Source organism: Mirounga angustirostris, unplaced genomic scaffold (assembly GCF_029215605.1).
Source record: "Mirounga angustirostris isolate CCGP_5_RB_7025 unplaced genomic scaffold, mMirAng1.0.hap1 SCAF_10, whole genome shotgun sequence".
Lineage (NCBI taxonomy): Eukaryota > Metazoa > Chordata > Mammalia > Carnivora > Phocidae > Mirounga > Mirounga angustirostris.
In genome coordinates, this window is record NW_026991718.1 from 86155178 (window position 1) to 86174271 (window position 19094).

At 36.1% G+C, this 19094-nt stretch overlaps 1 protein-coding gene across 2 annotated transcripts in view; it reads left to right on the forward strand.

The window, feature by feature from the left end:
- Positions 1-19094, forward strand: part of GCC2 (GRIP and coiled-coil domain containing 2) — a 66351-nt gene that overhangs the window by 24475 nt on the left and 22782 nt on the right. The window contains exons 11-18 of one of the 2 annotated variants that reach the window (XM_045885303.3): positions 132-296; positions 605-709; positions 1332-1494; positions 14631-14731; positions 14818-14895; positions 15583-15720; positions 16815-16936; positions 18501-18677. In XM_045885303.3, coding sequence (XP_045741259.1) covers positions 132-296; positions 605-709; positions 1332-1494; positions 14631-14731; positions 14818-14895; positions 15583-15720; positions 16815-16936; positions 18501-18677 — 1049 coding nt within the window. The remainder of the gene's footprint in view (positions 1-131; positions 297-604; positions 710-1331; positions 1495-14630; positions 14732-14817; positions 14896-15582; positions 15721-16814; positions 16937-18500; positions 18678-19094) is intronic. The other variant, XM_064572675.1, reaches the window with a different exon arrangement.

A 19094-nucleotide genomic window follows, 5' to 3' on the forward strand; every position in this document is an offset into this window, starting at 1 on the left:
ATTATGTGGAATTGTTTTTGAAATCTTCATTTTTCATACTGTGCCAACAATCTTACAATGTATCATTTTATTCTTCCTCTCCTGTACATATTTTCTACATGTTTACAGTAGTGAATCGTTTGTCATTCTAGTGCGAAAAATTAAGTTCTGATAATGAAGATCTCTTAGCTCGTATTGAGACACTACAGTCTAATGCAAAGTTATTAGAAGTACAGATTTTAGAAGCCCAAAAAGCCAAGGCAGTGGCAGACAAAGAGTTGGAAGCCGAAAAACTTCAGAAAGAGCAGAAGATAAAGGTAAAAACAGTTCTGTGGAATTAGTTCATGTTATATAGTGACACATATCATACTATTTAAGTGAAGGAAAGACTTACTAATGAGTAGCATTTGTGAATACAACAGAGTTCATTAATTCCTTAATGTATGTCAACTATGAAGTTGAGAATCCCAAGCTATGATTTTGGGGTGCGTGTTTTTTAAATATTTAAAGATTTTCAAGCTTTTTTTATTTCAGTATGTCAGATTTATTTTATAGACCCTAACAAATACCTTTTTTAATGTTGGTTTGTTTGGGGGGGTGGGGGAGTGGTATTTTTTAATTTCAGGAGCATGCCAATTCTGTAAATGAACTTGAAGAACTTCAACTGCAGCTTCAGAAGGAAAAGAAACAGCTTCAGAAAACCATGCAAGAATTAGAGCTGGTTAGAAAGGTAAAATAAAACACCAGATTCAAAACTGAGGTCAATATTCACAGTGTTAAACGATTCTGAGAGTTTAGAAAGGAAATATTTCAAAACTAACATAGCCATATATAAATTGTTAGCCTCAAAAGAATGAAAGTTTAAGATATTTCTCACTCCTATCTTTTCAGAAGAATCTAGGTTCACAAATGGTTTGATACTTCATTTTTTTGTACAGGATTGCTTTATGACACATGAAGATTTAATTAATGTCAAAAGTTGGAATTCATATTATACTTAAAACTTTGGCTAATTTTTCTCTACTTTTTTCAAAGATGAGGCTAAAAAGAAAGGTATAAGAGCTGCTTAAATGCTAATATTTTATAAATAAGAACTCCATGAGTAGAACTATCAATTGTGGTTAATGAAAATTATGATGAACTTCAATGAAAATATTTTATAAAATTACAAAAATAGAAAGTACCAACTTCTAGTTTCTTCATATGATGTGTAAACTTTTCTATATTTACAGAAAAGCATAATAGAATGTGTTTATCCCTTTGGCATAATTTACAGTTATGCAATTAGCAATTTTACAAATAAAATTAACTGATCTACCAACATGTGGATCTTTTATTTCTGATATGTGCAGGATGCCCAGCAAACCACATTGATGAATATGGAAATAGCTGATTATGAACGTTTAATGAAAGAACTAAATCAAAAGTTAGCTAATAAAAACAGCAAGATAGAAGATCTGGAGCAAGAAATTAAAATTCAGAAGCAGAAACAAGAAACCCTGCAAGAAGAAATGAGTGAGTAAAACAATTCACTTTAACTTACAATAATTTCATTATAACAGAATACAGGGGAGCAATATTAGCTGTGCATTTCACCAGACTTTGACTGCCAGCGGATCTTTCACACAGTGCTAAATATTCATAAGGACCAGGAGGGTTGTAAAACCATTTTTTGTTCAGATATGTACAGTCTGTGTTGGTGCATAATGCAGTCATTTACTTAAACAGTTCTTAAGTACCTGCCACATGAGTGATACAAAGATAAAAAATGGTCTTGTCCATGATTTGCTGGTTGTCAGCAGAGTGGGATCATTTAAATAGTAGTGAAATCTTCTTTTTAAGGTGATTATATTCCATTCTCTCCATAAAATAACTTCTAACATTAAGCATCTAAAGCTATATATATCCCTTTAGGCATCCCTTCAGCCACATTTCATAAGGTATGTTGTACTTTTTATTTTAATTCAGCTCAAAATATTTTTAAATTTCCTTTGGATTTCTTCTTTGACCCATGGGTTATTTAGAAGTGTGTTGTTTAATTCATTTAAAGGAATTTCACTTGTCTTTCTGTTAATGATTTCTAAGTGAATTCCTTTGTGGTTAGAGAACATACTCTGTATGATTTCAGTCCTTTTAAATTTACTGAGTTTTGTTTTATTGCCCAGAATAAGATTTCTTTTGGTGAATGCTCCTTAGGCACTTGAAAATGTGTTCAACTATATTAGTTGTTGGATAGAGTGTTCTAACTGATGTCAATTAAATCAAGTCAGGTGACAGTTTAGGTTTTCTATATTTTTAATGATTTTCTGACTACTGCTCTGCCAAGTACTAAGAGAAGTATGTTGAATTTCCTGAACATAACTGTGGGTTTCTTGTTCTTTTCACTTTTGTCACTTTTGGCTTCATGTATTTAGAAACTCTGGAATTAGCTACATGTACATTTAGAATCATTAGTTGCTCTTGGTAATTTAATTTATTATTGTGAAATGTGTTTTTTATTACTGGTAATATTTCTTTTTCTAAAGTCCATTTTGATATTAATATAAAGCTTTCTTTTGCTCCAGCTTTCTTTTGTTTCTTGTTTACGTGGCATGTCTTTTCCCATCCTTTAGCTTTCGACCTAAGTCTATAAAGTGTTTCTTTTAGATAGTGTATAGTTGAGTCTTCCTTTTCTCTCCAAGCTGACAACCTCTGCTATTTAAATGGAATGTCTAAATAATTTATTTTTAACATAATTATTTATGTGATTAGGTTTAAACCTACTACCTTGCTGTTTCTATTTGTCTTAAAGTTTGTTTCCTTTTTCCTCTTTTTCTGCCTTCTTTTGAATTAAGTAATTTATATGATGCCATTTTATCTCCATTATTAGCTTATTAGCTATACTTTTGTTAAGGTTTTCGTGGTTGCTTTAGGGTTTATAGTATATGTCATGAACTTATTACAGATTACTTTTAAGTAAATTATACCACCTCATATGTAGACTAAGATTCTTATAGTAGTACTGCTTATTCCCCCTCTTTTGTCCTTTAATGTCATACATTTTACTTCTATATGTGTTATAGATGTAGTAATTGTGTTACTTTGGTTTGAAAATAGTTATCTTTTAAAGAGAGATTAACAAACCTTGGCCCACAATAGCTGCCTGTCATATGAAGGTTTTATTGAAACGCAGCTATGTCCATTTGTGATATCGCCTGTGGCTGCTTTCATGCTATACAGCACAGTCGAGTAGTTGTAAGAGACTGTATCACCTGCAAGCCTATCATATTTATTATCTCACCATTTAAAATGTTTTCCAATCCGTGTTTTAAAGAAATGAAAAAGTATTAAAGAAATGAAAAAAAAGAGGTTTTTTTTATATTTACCCACGTATTTACCATTTCTGCTGCTCTTCATTCCTTCATCTGTATCCAGATTTCCTCGAATATGACTTTCCATTTGCCTGAAGAACTTCCTTTAACATATTCTTTTTTTTTTAAGATTTTATTTATTTATTTGTCAGAGAGAGAACACAAGCGGGGGAGCAGCAGGCAGATGGAGAACAGGCTCCCTGCTGAGCAAGGAGCCCGATGTGGGACTTGATCCCAGGACCCTGGGGTCATGACCTGAGCCGAAGGCAGACACTTAATCAACTGAGCCACCCAGGCATCCTTAACGTATCTTATAATGCAGGCTACAGGCATTGAATTCTGTAATGTTTTGTTTGCCTGAAAAAAAAAGTCTTCATTTCTGAAAGATTGTTTTGCTGGGGCGCATCTGAGTGGCTCAGTCATTTAAGCATCCAGTTCTTGGTCTCAGCTCAGGTCATGATCTCGCGGTTGTGGGATTGAGCCATGCATCTGGCTCTGTGCTCGGTGCAGTGTGTGCTTCAGATTCTTTCTCCCTCCCCCTCTGCCCCTTCCTGCATGCACACTGTCTCTCTAAAATGAATAAATCTTAAAAAAAAAAAAAAAGAATTTTGTCGAGTATAGAATTTTATGATGTGCATTGGTGTGTCTTTTTCCCTGTTTATATCCTACTTGTGTTTTCAGTTTCTTTGTTGTATGTAGTTTCTCTAGTTTTCTTCAAGTTTATCCTATTTGTCTAAATCCTCTTCCTTTTTTTTCCCCCAAAACTCCAATTACATACATTAGACCACTTGATATAGTCTCATAGGTTAGTGATGCTGTTTATTTTTTCTTCACTTCTCTTCTTTTTTCACTTTTATTAAATGGAATATAGTTTCAATTCTAGTGGTTTCTAATATTAAATAGTCTTTAAATTCTCTCATCTTCAGGGTCTAATACGTTATTACCATTCAGTGATATTTTCACTTTAGATAATGTATTTTTATCTCTAGAAATTCCATTTGTATTTTTTTAGTTTTTGTTGTTTTTCATTTATCTCTTCATTATGTTTATGTTTTCTTTTAAATCCTAAAGAATATTCTGTAATGTTCTAATATTATTGATTGTATTTTTCTCCTGTTAGGAGTAATATTTTCCTGCTTTTTTGCATGGGAAATAATTTTTTAATTGGGTGTGAATTTTACATTGTTGAATGCTAGATTTTTTGTATTCATTTACAGAGTTAAATTTCGGCTGGCAGTCAGGTCTTTTGTGGATCACTTTTATCCTTTTGTGGCTTGTTTTTCATCTTTTTTGAAACCAAGTGTAGAGTACCCTTTCCTGGAAAATAGATTTAGTTCAGCCCCTGTACTAAGGTGGGGAATGTTCTGATGTCTACTGAGTGCCCATGTATTAAACAAAGTCTCTTTACTCTGTCTGGTTGGAACAATTTATAGCCCTGTGTGAGCCCTGAGAATTGTCCAATTATAGCTCCCTATTCACTGTTCTTTCCATCTCAGCAAGACCACTGCTCTATTTGGGATTCCCTTCCTGTTCCACAGTCTAGAAATTACCCCCAGACAGAAAGCTGGAACTATAATAGGGCTCACCTTGTTTACCTTCCCTCAGGGATCACAGCTCGATTTCAGGAATTTTCATATATTTTGTTCAGTTTTCTAATTGTTTACAACAGAAGGTATGTCTAGGTCTTGCTATTCCCTCATGGTGAGAAGCTGAAGTTCCATAAAATGATTTAAGTTGGCTGCAAAGATATTACTGTATAAGATTTTAGATATATAAATGATGAGGAAATGGGATAAAAGGAAATGTTGAGGTGTAGGACTATACAGTGAAGTCAGATATAAGATCAAGACATAAAGTATATGTTTTGTGTACTTTTGCTATCACTAAGGTCTACATAAATTGGCTTTGAGCTTCCCAGAAGCCATGCAAAGACAGGAACATCAGTTACAAAGTTTATAGTAGCCACAGTATTAGAACAAATGTGATGCTTTTGAGCATTACAGCTTTTCCTGGTACTAAGATGTGTGAGAGGTTTTTTTTAAGGCATTTTTTATAAAAGGAACACTGTGTCGGAGGAGCAAGATGGCAGAGGAGTAGGAGACCTAAATTTCGTCTGGTCCCAGGAATGCAACTAGATAGGGATCAAACCATTCTGAACACCTACGAACTCAACAGGCGATCAAAGAAAAGAATACCAGCAACTCTCTGAAGAGAAAAGTGACCACTTTCTGGAAGGTCTTTTCTGATTTGTTTAGTGTATATTTTCTGGGGACGTTGATACCCTGTTAGCGTTTTGTTCTCTCATTCATCTCTTCTCCTCTGGACAAAATGACAAGATGGAAAAAATCACCTCAAGAAAAAGAACAAGAGGCAGTACCACCTGCCAGGGACTTAATCAATACGGACATTAGTAAGATGTCAGAACTAGAGTTCAGAATGATGATTTTAAAGATACTACCTGGGCTTGAAAAAAGCATGGAAGCTATTAGAGAAATCCTTTCTGGAGAAATAAAAGAACTAAAATCTAACCAAGTCGAAATAAAAAAGGCTTTATAAATGCGGTGCAATCCAAAATAGGGGGGCTAACTGCTAGGATCAATGAGGCAGAAGAGAGAATCAGTGATATAGAAGACCAAATCATGGAAAATAAAGAAGCTGAGAAAAAGAGAGATAAACAACTACTGGATCACGAGGGCAGAAATCGAGAGATAAGCGATACCAAAAGATGAAACAACATTAGAATAATTGGGATCCCAGAAAAAGAAGAAAGAGAGAGAGGGGCAGAAGGTATATTGGAGCAAATTATAGCGGAGAACTTAACTAATTTGGGGAAGGAAACAGGCATCAAAATCCAGGAGGCACAGAGAACCCCTCTCAAAATCAATAAAAATAGGTCAATACCCCGACATCTAATAGTAAAACTTACAAGCCTCAGAGACAAAGAGAAAATCCTGAAAGCAGCTCGGGACAAGAGATATGTAACCTACAATGGTAGAAACATTAGATTGGCAACAGACCTATCCACAGAGACCTGGTAGGCCAGAAAGGACTGGCAGGATATATTCAGAGCACTAAATGAGAAAAATATGCAGCCAAGAATACTGTATCCAGCTGGGCTATCATTGAAAATTGAAGGAGAGATAAAAAGCTTCCAGGACAAACAAAACTAAAGGAATTTGCAGAAGGAAACCAGCCCTATAAGAAATATTGAAGGGGTCCTCTAAGCAAAGAAAGAGCCTAAAAGCAACATAAACCAGAAAGGAACACAGACAATATACAGTAACAGTCACCTTACAGGCAATACAATGGCACTAAATTCCTATCTTTCAATAGTTACCCTGAATGTAAATGGGCTAAATGCCCCAATCAAAAGACACAGGCTATCAGACTGGATTAAAAAGCAAGACCCATCGATATGCTGTCTGCAAGAGACTCATTTTAGACCCAAAGACACCCCCAGATTGAAAGTGAGGGGGTGGAAAACCATTTACCATGCTAATGGACACCAAAAGACAGCTGGGATGGCAATCCTTCTATCAGACAAATTAGATTTTAAACCAGACTGTAATAAGAGATGAGGAAGGACACTATATCCTACTTAAAGGGTCTATCCAACTAGAAGATCTAACAATTGTAAATATCTATGCCCCCTAACATGGGAGCAGCCAATTACATGAGCCAATTAATAACAAAAGCAAAGAAACACATCAACAACAATACAATAATAGTGGGGGACTTTAACTTCCCCCTCACTGAAATGGACAGATCATCTAAGCAAAACACCAACAAGGAAATAAAGACTTTAAATGACACACTAGACCAAATGGACATCACAAATATATTCAGAACATTCCATCCCAAAGCAACAGAATACACATTCTTCTCGAGTGCCCATGGAACATTCTCTAGAATAGATCACATCCTAGGTCACAAATCAGGTCTCAACCAGTACCAAAACATTGGGATCATTCCCTGCATATGTCCAGACCACAATGCTTTGAAACTAGAACTCAATCACAAGAGGAAAGTCGGAAAGAACTCAAATACATGGAAGCTAAAGAGCATCCTACTGAAGAATGAATGGGTCAACCAGGAAATTAGAGAAGAATTTAAAAAATTCATGGAAACCAATGAAAATGAAAAGACAACTGTTCAAAATCTTTGGGATGCAGCAAAGGCAGTCCTAAGAGGAAAGTATATAGCAATACAAGCCTTTCTCAAGAAACAAGAAAGGTCTCAAATACACAACCTAACCCTACAGCTAAAGGAGCTGGAGAAAGAACAGCAAATAAATCCTAAGCCCAGCAGGAGAAGAGAAATAATAAAGATCAGAGCAGAAATCAATGAAACAGAAACCAAAAGAACAGTAGAACAGATCAACAAAACTGGGAGCTGGTTCTTTGAAAGAATTAATAAGATTGATACCCCTGGCCAGACTTATCAAAAAGAAAAGAGAAAGGACCCAAATCAACAAAATCATGAATGAAAGAGGAGAGATCACAACCAACACCAAAGAAATACAAACAATTATAAGAACATTATGAGCAACTCTTTGCCAGCAAATTAGATAATCTGAGATGTATCAACTATCAAAACTGAACCAGAAAGAAATAGAAATAGAGATGTATCAACTACCAAAACTGAACCAGGAAGAAATAGAAAACCTGAACAGACCTATAACCACAAAGGAAATTGAAGCAGTCATCAAAAAAAAAAAAAAAAAAAAAAGCCCAGGGCCAGATGGCTTCCCAGGGGAATTCTACCAAACATTTCAAGAAGAATTAATACCTATTCTTCTGAAAATGTTCCAAAAATAGAAATGGAAGGAAAACTTCCAAACTCGTTTTATTAGGCCACCATTACCTTGATCCCAAAACCAGACAAAGACCCCATCAAAAAGGAGAATTACAGACCAATATCCTTGATGAACATGGATGCAAAAATTCTCACCAAAATATTAGCCAATAGGATCCAACAGTACATTAAGAGGATTATTCACCACGACCAAGTGGGATTTATCCCTGGGCTGCAAGGTTGGTTCAACATCCGCAAATTAATCAATGTGATACAATACATTAATAAAAGAAAGAACAAGAACCATATGATCCTCTCAATAGGTGCAGAAAAAGCATTTGATAAAGTACAGCATCCTTTCTTGATCAAAACTCTTCAGAGTGTAGGGATAGAGGGTACATACCTCCATATCATAAAAGCCATCTATGAAAAACCCACAGCGAATATCATTCTCAATGGGGAAATACTGAGAGCTTCCCCCCTAAGGTCAGGAATACGGCAGGGATGTCCACTCTCACCACTGCTATTCAACATAGTATTAGAAGTCCTAGCCACAGCAATCAGACAACAAAAAGAAATAAAAGGCATCCAAATCAGCAAAGAAGAAGTCAAACTCTCACTCTTTGCAGATGATATAATACTTTATGTGGAAAACCCAAAAGACTCCACCCCAAAACTGCTAGAACTCAGACAGGAATTCAGTAAAGTGGCAGGATATAAAATCAATGCACAGAAATCAGTGGCATTTCTATACACCAACAACAAGACAGAAGAGAGAGAAATTAAGGAGTCCATCCCATTTACAATTGCACCCAAAACCATAAAATACCTAGGAATAAATCTAACCAAAGAGGCAAAGGATCTGTACTCAGAAAACTATAAAATACTCATGAAAGAATTTGAGGAAGACACAAAGAAATGAAAAATGTTCCACGCTCATGGATTGGAAGAACAAATATTGTGAAGATGTCAATGCTACCTAGAGCAAGCTACACACTCAGTGCAATCCCTATCAAAATACCATCAACTTTTTTCAAAGAAATGGAACATATAATCCTAAAATTTGTATGGAACCAGAAAAGACCCCAAATAGCCAGAGGAATGTTGAAAAAGAAAAGCAAAGCTGGCGGTATCACAATTCCGGACTTCCAGCTCTATTACAAAGCTGTCATCATCAAGACAGTATGGTACTGCCACAAAAACAGACACATAGATCAGTAGAACAGAGTACAGAGCCCAGAAATGGACCCTCAACCCTATGGTCAACTAATCTTCGACAAAGCAGGAAAGAATGTCCAGTGGAAAAAAGGCAGTCTCTTCAACAAATGGTGTTGGGAAAATTGGACAGCCACATGCAGAAAAATGAAACCGGACCATTTCCTTACACCACACACAAAAATAGACTCCAAATGGTTGAAAGACCTAAATGTGAGACAGGAGTCCATCCAAATCCTAAAGGAGAACACAGGGAGCAACCTCTTCGACCTCAGCCGCAGCAACTTCTTCCTAGAAACATCGCCAAAGGCAAGGGAAGCAAGGGCAAAAATGAACTATTGGGACTTCATCAAAATAAAAAGCTTTTGCACAGCAAAGGAAACAGTCAGCAAAACCAAAAGACAACAGACAGAATGGGAGAAGATATTTGCAAATGACATATCAGATAAAGGGCTAGTATCCAAAATCTGTAAAGAACTTATCAAACTTAATACCCAGAGAACAAATAATCCAATCAAGAAATGGGCAGAAGACATGAACAGACATTTTTCCAAAGAAGACATTCAAATGGCCAACAGACACATGAAAAAAGTGCTCAACATTGCTCGGCATCAGGGAAATCCAAATCAAAACCTCAATGAGATACCACCTCATACCAGTCAGAATGGCTGAAATTAACAAGTCAGGAAATGACAGATGTTGGCGAGGATGCGGAGAAAGGGGAACCCTCCTACACTGTTGGTGGGAATGCAAGCTGGTGCAGCCACTCTGGAAAACAGTATGGAGGTTCCTCAGAAAGTTCAAAGTAGAGCTACCATATGATCCAGCAATTGCACTACTGGGTATTTACCCCAAAGATACAAATGTAGGGATCTCAAGGAGTACGTGCACCCTGATGTTTATAGCAGCAATGTCCACAATAGCCAAACTGTTGAAAGAGCGAAGATGTCCATCGACAGATGAGTGTATAAGGAAGATGTGGTATATATACAATGAAATATTATGCAGCCATCAAAAGGAATGAGATCTTGCGTTTTGCAACGACGTGAATGGAACTGGAGGGTGTTATGCTGCGCAAAATAAGTCAATCAGAGAAAGACATGTCTCATATGATCTCACTGACATGAGGAATTCTTAATCTCAGGAAACAAACTGAGGATTGCTGGAGTGATGGGGGGTGGGTGGGATGGGCTGGCTGGATGATAAAGATTGGGGAGGGTATGTGCTATAGTGAGCGCTGTGAATTGTGCAAGACTGTTGAATCACAGACCTGTACTTCTGAAACAAATAATACATTATATGTTAAAAGAAAAAAAAAAAAGATGATAGCAGGAAGGGAAGAATGAAGAGGTGGAAATCGGGGGGAGACAAACCATGAGAGTCTGTGGACTCTGAGAAACAAACTGAGGGTTCTAGAGGGGAGGGGGTTGGGGGGATGGATTAGCCTGGTGATGGGTATTAAAGAGGGCAAATGCTGCATGGAACACTGGGTGTTATACGCAAACAATAAATCATGGAACACTACATCAAAAAAAAAAAAAAAAAGCAACACTGTGTCATATGGACCATGTGTCATGTGTCCCAGACCTAACTTAAATATCACCAGTATCCAGAGAGCTTTTTGGAAAGCCCAGGCACAAATGTAAAGAATCAGAATCTTAAAAGGGTGGGACCTTGAAATCTATGTTTTCAAAAGTCTCATATGTAATTTTTGAAGTTAACCCAGAAATAGCAAAATTAAAGCCACCAAATCAATAAATAGTATTCAGTAAGAATCTATTGTACATATAAAAACAGATCATGAACTGGGGAGTTTTCAAATTCAAAGACTGATAGCGCAGGATGGCTTATAAAGTGAAACGAGGGACCCCTGGGTGGTTCAGTCGGTTAAGCTTCTGCCTTTGGCTCAGGTCATGATCCCAGGGTCCTGGGATCGAGCCCCGCATCCGACTCCCTGCTCAGCAGGGAGCCTGCCTCTCCCTCTGCTTGCTGCTCTGCCTGCTGTGCGCTCTCTCTCTCTGACAAATAAAATCTTTAAAATAAATAAATAAAGTGAAATGAGTTAATTTAACCTTTACAATGATTGGTTATTACAGCGGGGGTTTCCAGATGACAAGTTCACTTATTTTGCAGAATAAGCTAAATTAAGTTTCACTTGTGTGACTTAAATGGTTTTATCTGCTCAGGGAATTTTCAAACCCAATATTCATTTTATATTTAATTTTAACAGAAACCACTGATAATCTGGATTTGTATTCTCAATGACATTCCCACAATAAATAAAGTAGCAAATCTCCCTTGACTATTTCATAGTATTTCATTCAGCCTGTCACCAACTCACAGCTCAATAAAGGTGATTCCATGAATAAACAAAGCATTATTCCATGACTCCATGAATAACAATGCAGAGTTCTGATGATCTGCCTTCATCCAGGGGAAAAATTTAGAATACTCTGATAATTGAACGGATTGTAGAGTTTTCAGATAATTCACTATGCGTATATCTTTCATTATGCATATACCATATTTTCCAACTATATTCCTGGTGCAAATTGAATAGTAGAGCTCTAGATTATATTCCTGCAATGCAAATATTTGGTTTTGTGAATTAGTTAATGTGTATATTTTTGATCATTAAGCTGAAAGAAGCTTGATACCCTGGAAAAACTAAAAAGGTGTGAATAAATTCAAGAAGGCCACCACTTCTCACTAATAAATAAGTACAGAAATGGGTGGTAAAAGCAGTGAGTGCTCTTTAAGAATCTGGAGGGGAGAAAGATTCTATAGACTGAAACAATCACAAGTTGGGGCTCGAGGTAAGTCTTGAAGGTAAGGTTTGGAGAAAAGACTGAAAAAGGGTTCCTTTCTGCGGCCATGGAATGAGCAAAATGAAAAGAAATATAGTATAATTTTAAAAGTCCTGACCAGTTGGAGTGAAAGGCTTGACCTGTTAGGGAGAAATGAAGTATAATGAGGAAGACATTTTTGATCCAGTTTGTGAAATACCTGAAATACCAGAATATATTTGGGCCCTTTTTGAAGACAATGAGGAAAGATTAGTCTGCCAGAGTATCAGATTAATTGGAATGATGTAGAATCTGTCAAAAGCCACCAGGCTCATGGCAGCAAAGGTCCTGGAAGACTGGGTTAAGGCGTTGTGGTAGAGTAGGAAAAAGATAAGGAAGCATCTGGACAAAATTCTATGAAAAAAAAGATAATGGGGCACCTGGGTGGCTCAGTCGTTAAGCGTCTGCCTTCGGCTCAGGTCATGATCCCAGGGTCCTGGGATCGAGCCCCGCATCGGGCTCCCTGCTCCGCGGGAAGCCTGTTTCTCCCTCTCCCACTCCCCCTGCTTGTGCACTCTCTCTCTGTCTCTCTCTCTGTCAAATAAATAAATAAAATCTTAAAAAAAAAGAAAAAAGTTTGCCTAATAAATTAGCAACACACATCTTAGACTGAAACCCCTCCAACATCTGGCCCTAGTCTGACTTTCCACCTTAATTCTCATTACTCTCTCACAAAGAGGACTGCTCATTTTTCCTGAGATATGATTTGTGTTTTTCTGTGACTGTGTATCTCCTCGCTAAAGGAAATCTCCTGTCATGTCCTCGCCCTCCTACCCTCATGCCCGCCCTTTGGAATCCTTCCTAATCTTAAATGTTTTCAGTGCTATGAAATTTTCCTTGTCCTTTGTAAACTTTGTATAACCTTTAGCCCTTGTGAACCCCCCATAGCCTTTTGTATTTCTTTTGTAATGTTTATATTTTGTTTTATGTTATCATGTGGTATTATTATCCCCCAATTTCATTCTTATTCTTTGAGCTCTGGGACTAACTGTATCTAATCACAATTCCTGGAGCACTTAACAAAGGTTTCATATGTAATCTGTGCTTTATAAAATGCTTTTTAGAACTGAGCAAATAGTTGCCAGGAAATAACTAAATTAGATTTATCATAAACAGGCATAGTTAAGATAATATTCTTACAGTATACCTGTTCATGTTTACCAAGTAATAGGATCCATATACATGGATTTAACTACATAAAGTTAATCATTGCTTATAAGATATTTTAGTGGCACAATTACATAGTGCCCATATAACTGGCCTAGACCAGGTGTCAAGCACACTTTTTCTTAAAGGACCAGGAAGTTATTTTCCATGGCTTCACAGGCCACATAGTCTCCATCATATACTCTTTATTTCTTTCACAACAGGCTGTGCCAGATTTTTGAGTACTTATGATCTAGACCATAAATCCACTTATTCCTATTTGATATTTGGTTTTTTACCTGTTAGCATAAAAGTTTTTTGTTTTTATCATGTTTCAGTTTGTTCCTTAGTGAACAGTCACTGACAGTCCTATCCTACAAAACAATTAGTATCACAAAACAACCAGGTATGTGCCTCTGCAGTGATATAATTGGAAATACACGGCACCGCTTTTGAGGTACTTCTTAAAACTAAAGTTTTTATCTTTTAGATATACTCTAAGTACATAACTTTATTTTAAAGATACATACTGAAATATTTACAGACAAAAGGATTTCTTGTGAAGAACCAAAAAAAAACAAAACAAAACCAGGGAGGGCACAAGGAATAGGTGAGGGTATTATAGGTTAGGAGTTGGCAAACTTTTTCTCTAAGGGCCAGACAGTAAATATTTTAGGCTTTACAGGCCGTATTATAGTCTCTATCACCATTAGTCAAATCTATCATTGTTGCACTAAAGCAGCAATGAACAATATGTAAATAAATAAGCTTGACTGTGTTCTAATAAAACTCTTTACAAAACAGACAGCAGCCAGATTTTAGCCTGTGGGCCAGAGTCCTGTTCTGGGTGATAAGATTGGCCATGTATTGGTAATTGTTAAAGCTGAGTGATAGGTACAGTGAGTTTATTGTACTGTTGTCATAGCCGTCGTGTATGTTTGAAATATTTCATAATAAAAAGCTAAGACAAGTTTTTTTTGTTTTTTTTTTTTTTTAAGACAAGTTTCTTTTAAAGATAGGTTAATACAAAGAAAAGACCTAGTATCCATTTATTTAAATTCATTCATAAAAATTGTTTAGGGGCACCTGGGTGGTGCAGTCAGTTGAACGGCCGACTCTTGGTTTCAGCTCAGGTCATGATTTCAGGGTCATGAGATTGAGCCCCACGTCGGAATCTGCTTGAGATTCTCTCTCTCTCTCCCCTGCCCCTACCCCTCCCTGTGCTCTTTCTCTCTCTCTCTAAATAAGTAAATCTTTTAAAAAATTGTTTAATCTGTTCTGAAATTATTTCCTCTGCTAGCTTCACTACAGTCTTCAGTGCAACAATATGAGGAAAAAAACACCAAAATCAAGCAATTGCTTGTGAAAACCAAAAAAGAACTGGCAGATTCAAAGCAAGCAGTATGTTAATTTCCCAGTTTCATATTTCAGTTTATGTATTTATTAATCACTTGTTTTTTAAATTTAACCAAGATTTTATTCTGTAGGAAACTGATCACTTAATACTTCAAGCGTCTTTGAAGGGTGAACTGGAAGCAAGCCAACAGCAAGTAGAAGTCTATAAAGTAAGATTCTTTTTACTTTTTAGGATTTATAAAAAAATTTCCATGTAAAAGGTACTATGTAGGGATTTTTCTAAATACCTTTATGTACATATTTTTATACACACACATTTTTTTTCTCCTAGATAGCCTTCATTTGAAAAAGCAAAAAAAAAAAAAAAGAAAAAGCAGAAGCAGTAAGCCAAGTATGGCATATAACAGGAGTATCCCATTTAGCTTAAGCTACATTCTCTTCATGTATTTGAAAATCCTTGATGCACTAAAAATAAACATAACATAAAATATAAAATAAACATGGCCCCAGACCTGCATCTGAGCTTCCTAAATGATAATGCAGTCACAAGAATAAAAATGGTTTTACTTACATTGTATACATGTTATATGTATATTTACATTATTCATATATACATTTATATCTATAATATCTTGACGTATTCAATTAAACATTGAACTGTAACAAGCAGTCTGGAATTTTTTTTGTAATCGCTCATGATTAATTTTGATTTAAAGAAAACTGAAATAAATTATTGGGCAAATTATACTCCCTCTACTCTTTCAACAATAGTAGTTCTTTTAATTAGATTGCTTATATATACTCATGATTCAAAACTCAAGTTTATTTTTAAGGCAAGTGTGTTTAGGCAATGAAGATCCAGTTTATTAGAGCTTAATCGAAAGGTTTTGCCCCAGATTCAGCTGGCTGAAATAACCTCCGAGAAGCACAAAATTCATGAACACCTGAAGACCTCTGCAGACCAGCACCAGCGCACACTGAGCGTGTACCAGCAGAAAGTGACAGCCCTTCAGGAAGAGTGCCACGCTGCCAAGGTGCGGGCTTCACCCAGAAGCCATGGACAGGTGTTATCATCACCTAGCAGGCAGTTCACATGAGGGCTGTGGTCTCACCTTTTAGGGTTTGCTGTTGTTTAAGAGCATTTATTAGATGAGTACCTGATGCGGCTCATCTGACCCTAACCCCAACCCCATCCCATCCTATCACTGGCATAACATTTTTTTGTTAAAAGGGAAAACATGGGTACACGTTTCCGTTTTAAACTTGTTTTGCAATTTCTGTGTGTAAGAGTTATTTTCTTTTACTTTTATAATTTAAAAAGTATATAGTTCTTTCTGAGGGCCAAATGATTATAAAATAATATTCTGAGAGGATGGCTGTGAGGTCCTACTTTCTTATCGTCAGCATATGAAGCAAACCCAGTAGAGTAGCTTTGTGAGAGGTGTAGCTCTGATACGAGCCAATTTGGCAGAAGGGTCACAGGAGATCACTTTGGGAAAGTAGAAGACCTAGAATTTCATTTTTCCCACTTTCTTTAGAAGTTCAAGTGGCTTAATTTCTTTGAATTTATTTTTCTTGTATTTATGAAAAGAGGAACTCTTCATAAATGAAAATCTTTCTAAGGTTCCAAAGGCAAATAGTGCCAATACAAAATTTATGGGTACTCAATGAATCTACCAGAGAGGAAAACATGGTTGAAACATCTCTTGTCAAACAAAATTCTATCATTCAAAGGCTTTTAAAAAATTGTAAGGCTTGGGGCACCTGGGTGGCTTAGTTGGTTAAGCGTCTTCCTTCGGCTCAGATCATTATCCCAGGGACCTGGGATCGAGCCCCACATCAGGCTCCCTGCTCAGTGGGGGTCTGCTTCTCCCTCTCCCTCTGCCCCTCCCCCTGCTTGAATTCTCTCTCTCAAATAAATAAATAAAATCTTAAAAAAAAAAAAGTTGTAAGGCCAACAGAAGAGTACTTTTTACAGGAAGTAAATCAAGGGGCTAAAGAGTGTTGGCCATTTTACTCATTTTCTAAAACACGTTTTCATCTTAAGTCATTAATCTGAAAGAAAATAGGATTATGTTACAATGGAAATGCAATAGAAAAATTATTCTCTCTCTTTTAAATGTCATAGGCAGAACAAGCTGCTATAACCTCTGAATTTGAGAGCTACAAAGTCCGAGTTCACAATGTTCTAAAACAACAGAAAAATAAATCTGTGTCTCAGACTGAAACCGAGGGAGCTAAACAAGAAAGGTAAAGTCTAAATTAAAAGAAACATCCAGGGTTCCTCCCTTTCCTCCAAGATAGGTTCTCCACCAAGTAGGTTATGAATCCTGCTTTGATTTCATTTGGCTGTGGAATTTTACATGTAATAAGAGCAGAGTTTCTTGGCTTCACTCTGTCTCCAGGCAGCAACAGGGAAACATCTCTATGAAGGGCACTGTTACAAACTCATAAAACTGTAATGTGAGCAGCAAAACCAGGAGATAGGCTAAATAGTGTCATCTTGTTGTAGCAAGAACTGGTCAGAGTAGAAATACAGACATTAAAGTTACATTATGATTAGTTTTTCCAATTTTAAAAATTGAGAAATAGAAGAATAAAAATGCTTCCTTGATATAACCACCATTAATTAGGCTAAACAAATTGCTTAAAAACATTTTATTTATTTCAAAAAGTTTTAAATTCAGTACTAAATTCTAGCTTAGAATTGTATTTTTCTTCATAAATATATGACCATCTCAATTATTTGTTTCAGTAGTATATTGTTAATGCATCTTTAAAACTAGCATACAAATCATTTTTGTAAATTATTCAAAAATATACTAGGAGTATGAAATAGGGCATTCTAGAGCCTGTGTGTTTTTGTAAGTAGAGGTTCAGTGTTCAAAGTAATTTCATATCTGCCTCTTACTGTTCTAAGTAGGACTAAATACCCTGCAATGTTTATATGTTTATACTTATGTTACTTTTTATTTTAAATATCTGTTAAATTTGGGAACTGTAGACTGAAAAATGAGATATTTTCTCTGTTAGTAGCTCATCTTCAAATTTCATAGGAGAAATTGAATATTGACACCTTTAATATGAAAATGTCAGCATTTGAGGTGCCTCGGTGGCTCAGCCGTTGAGCGCCTGCCTTTGGCTCAGGTCATGATCCCAGGGTCCTGGGATCGAGCCCCACATTGGGCTCCCTGCTCGGCAGGAGACCTGCTTCTCCCTCTCCCACTCCCCCTGCTTGTGTTCCTGTTCTCGCTAACTCTCTCTCTCTCAAATAAATAAATAAAATCTTTAAAAAAAAAAAAAAGAAAAGAAAATGTCAGCATTTGCAAGAGCCTTTTTTGATCATGCTGGAAATGTAAATGTTTTACATTCCTTTTATTTTCTTATACATAAGAGACTTTTTCTAAAAAAAACAGTGTATTAGGGGTTTTCACTATTTGTTTTTCATACCATTCTCATAATGGTTGGCTTAGAACTGCAACTAAAAGCATAGTACTATAACAAAATAGGCTATTTTGATGCCATTTAATGGTCTCTTCTCCATTTGAGTATGAAATTTGTAAGTTCAGAGGTTTTTTTGAAAATCTGCAGTGCCTAAAATGTAAAATCTGACTATTATGTCTTCTGTATTATATTTAATCCTAGTCTCTGAATTCTTCCAATTATTAGATTTCCTTTAGAATCATCCATAATAATAGCAAGCATATGGGACATTAAAAGATGAAATGATTAAAGTAATGAAATTTATTTGGAACCACAAAATCAGGTTTACCTCTTTCAAAACTTTTTGTAAAACTGTTTATTTCTGTTTTAGAGAACACCTGGAAATGCTGATTGATCAACTAAAAATCAAATTACAGGATACCCAAAATAACTTACAGATCAGTGTATCTGAACTTCATACATTACAGTCTGAACATGATACTCTGCTAGAAAGGCATAACAAGATGCTGCAGGAAACTGTGTCCAAAGAGGCAGAACTCCGGGAAAAGTAAGATTGCTACAGGACTAATAGTGTTTGTGCTGGGCAGCAAAGTATTTCTTTGTTGGAACTCCTAATGTGTTGCTCCTTGGGATAGATACAAATTGAAAATAAGAAATATAAATTTCTAGGGGCACCCGGGTGACTCAGTCATTTAAGCATCGACTCTTGATTTCAGCGCAGGTCATGATCTCAGGCTCATGAAATCGAGCCCCTGGGATTTTTTCTCTGCCTCTCTCCTCTCTCTCTCTCTCTAAAAAATAAATAAATAAAATCTAAAAAAAAAAGGAAAAGAAGAAGAAATAGATATTTCTAGAGGTTTAGTAAACTGTATTTTTATACCTTAAAGCTCCCCTCGCCCTTTTGTTTTTATTCCTCACTTTTTTAAGAACAGTTAATTTTATTTGTTCATCCAGTAATCTGTTT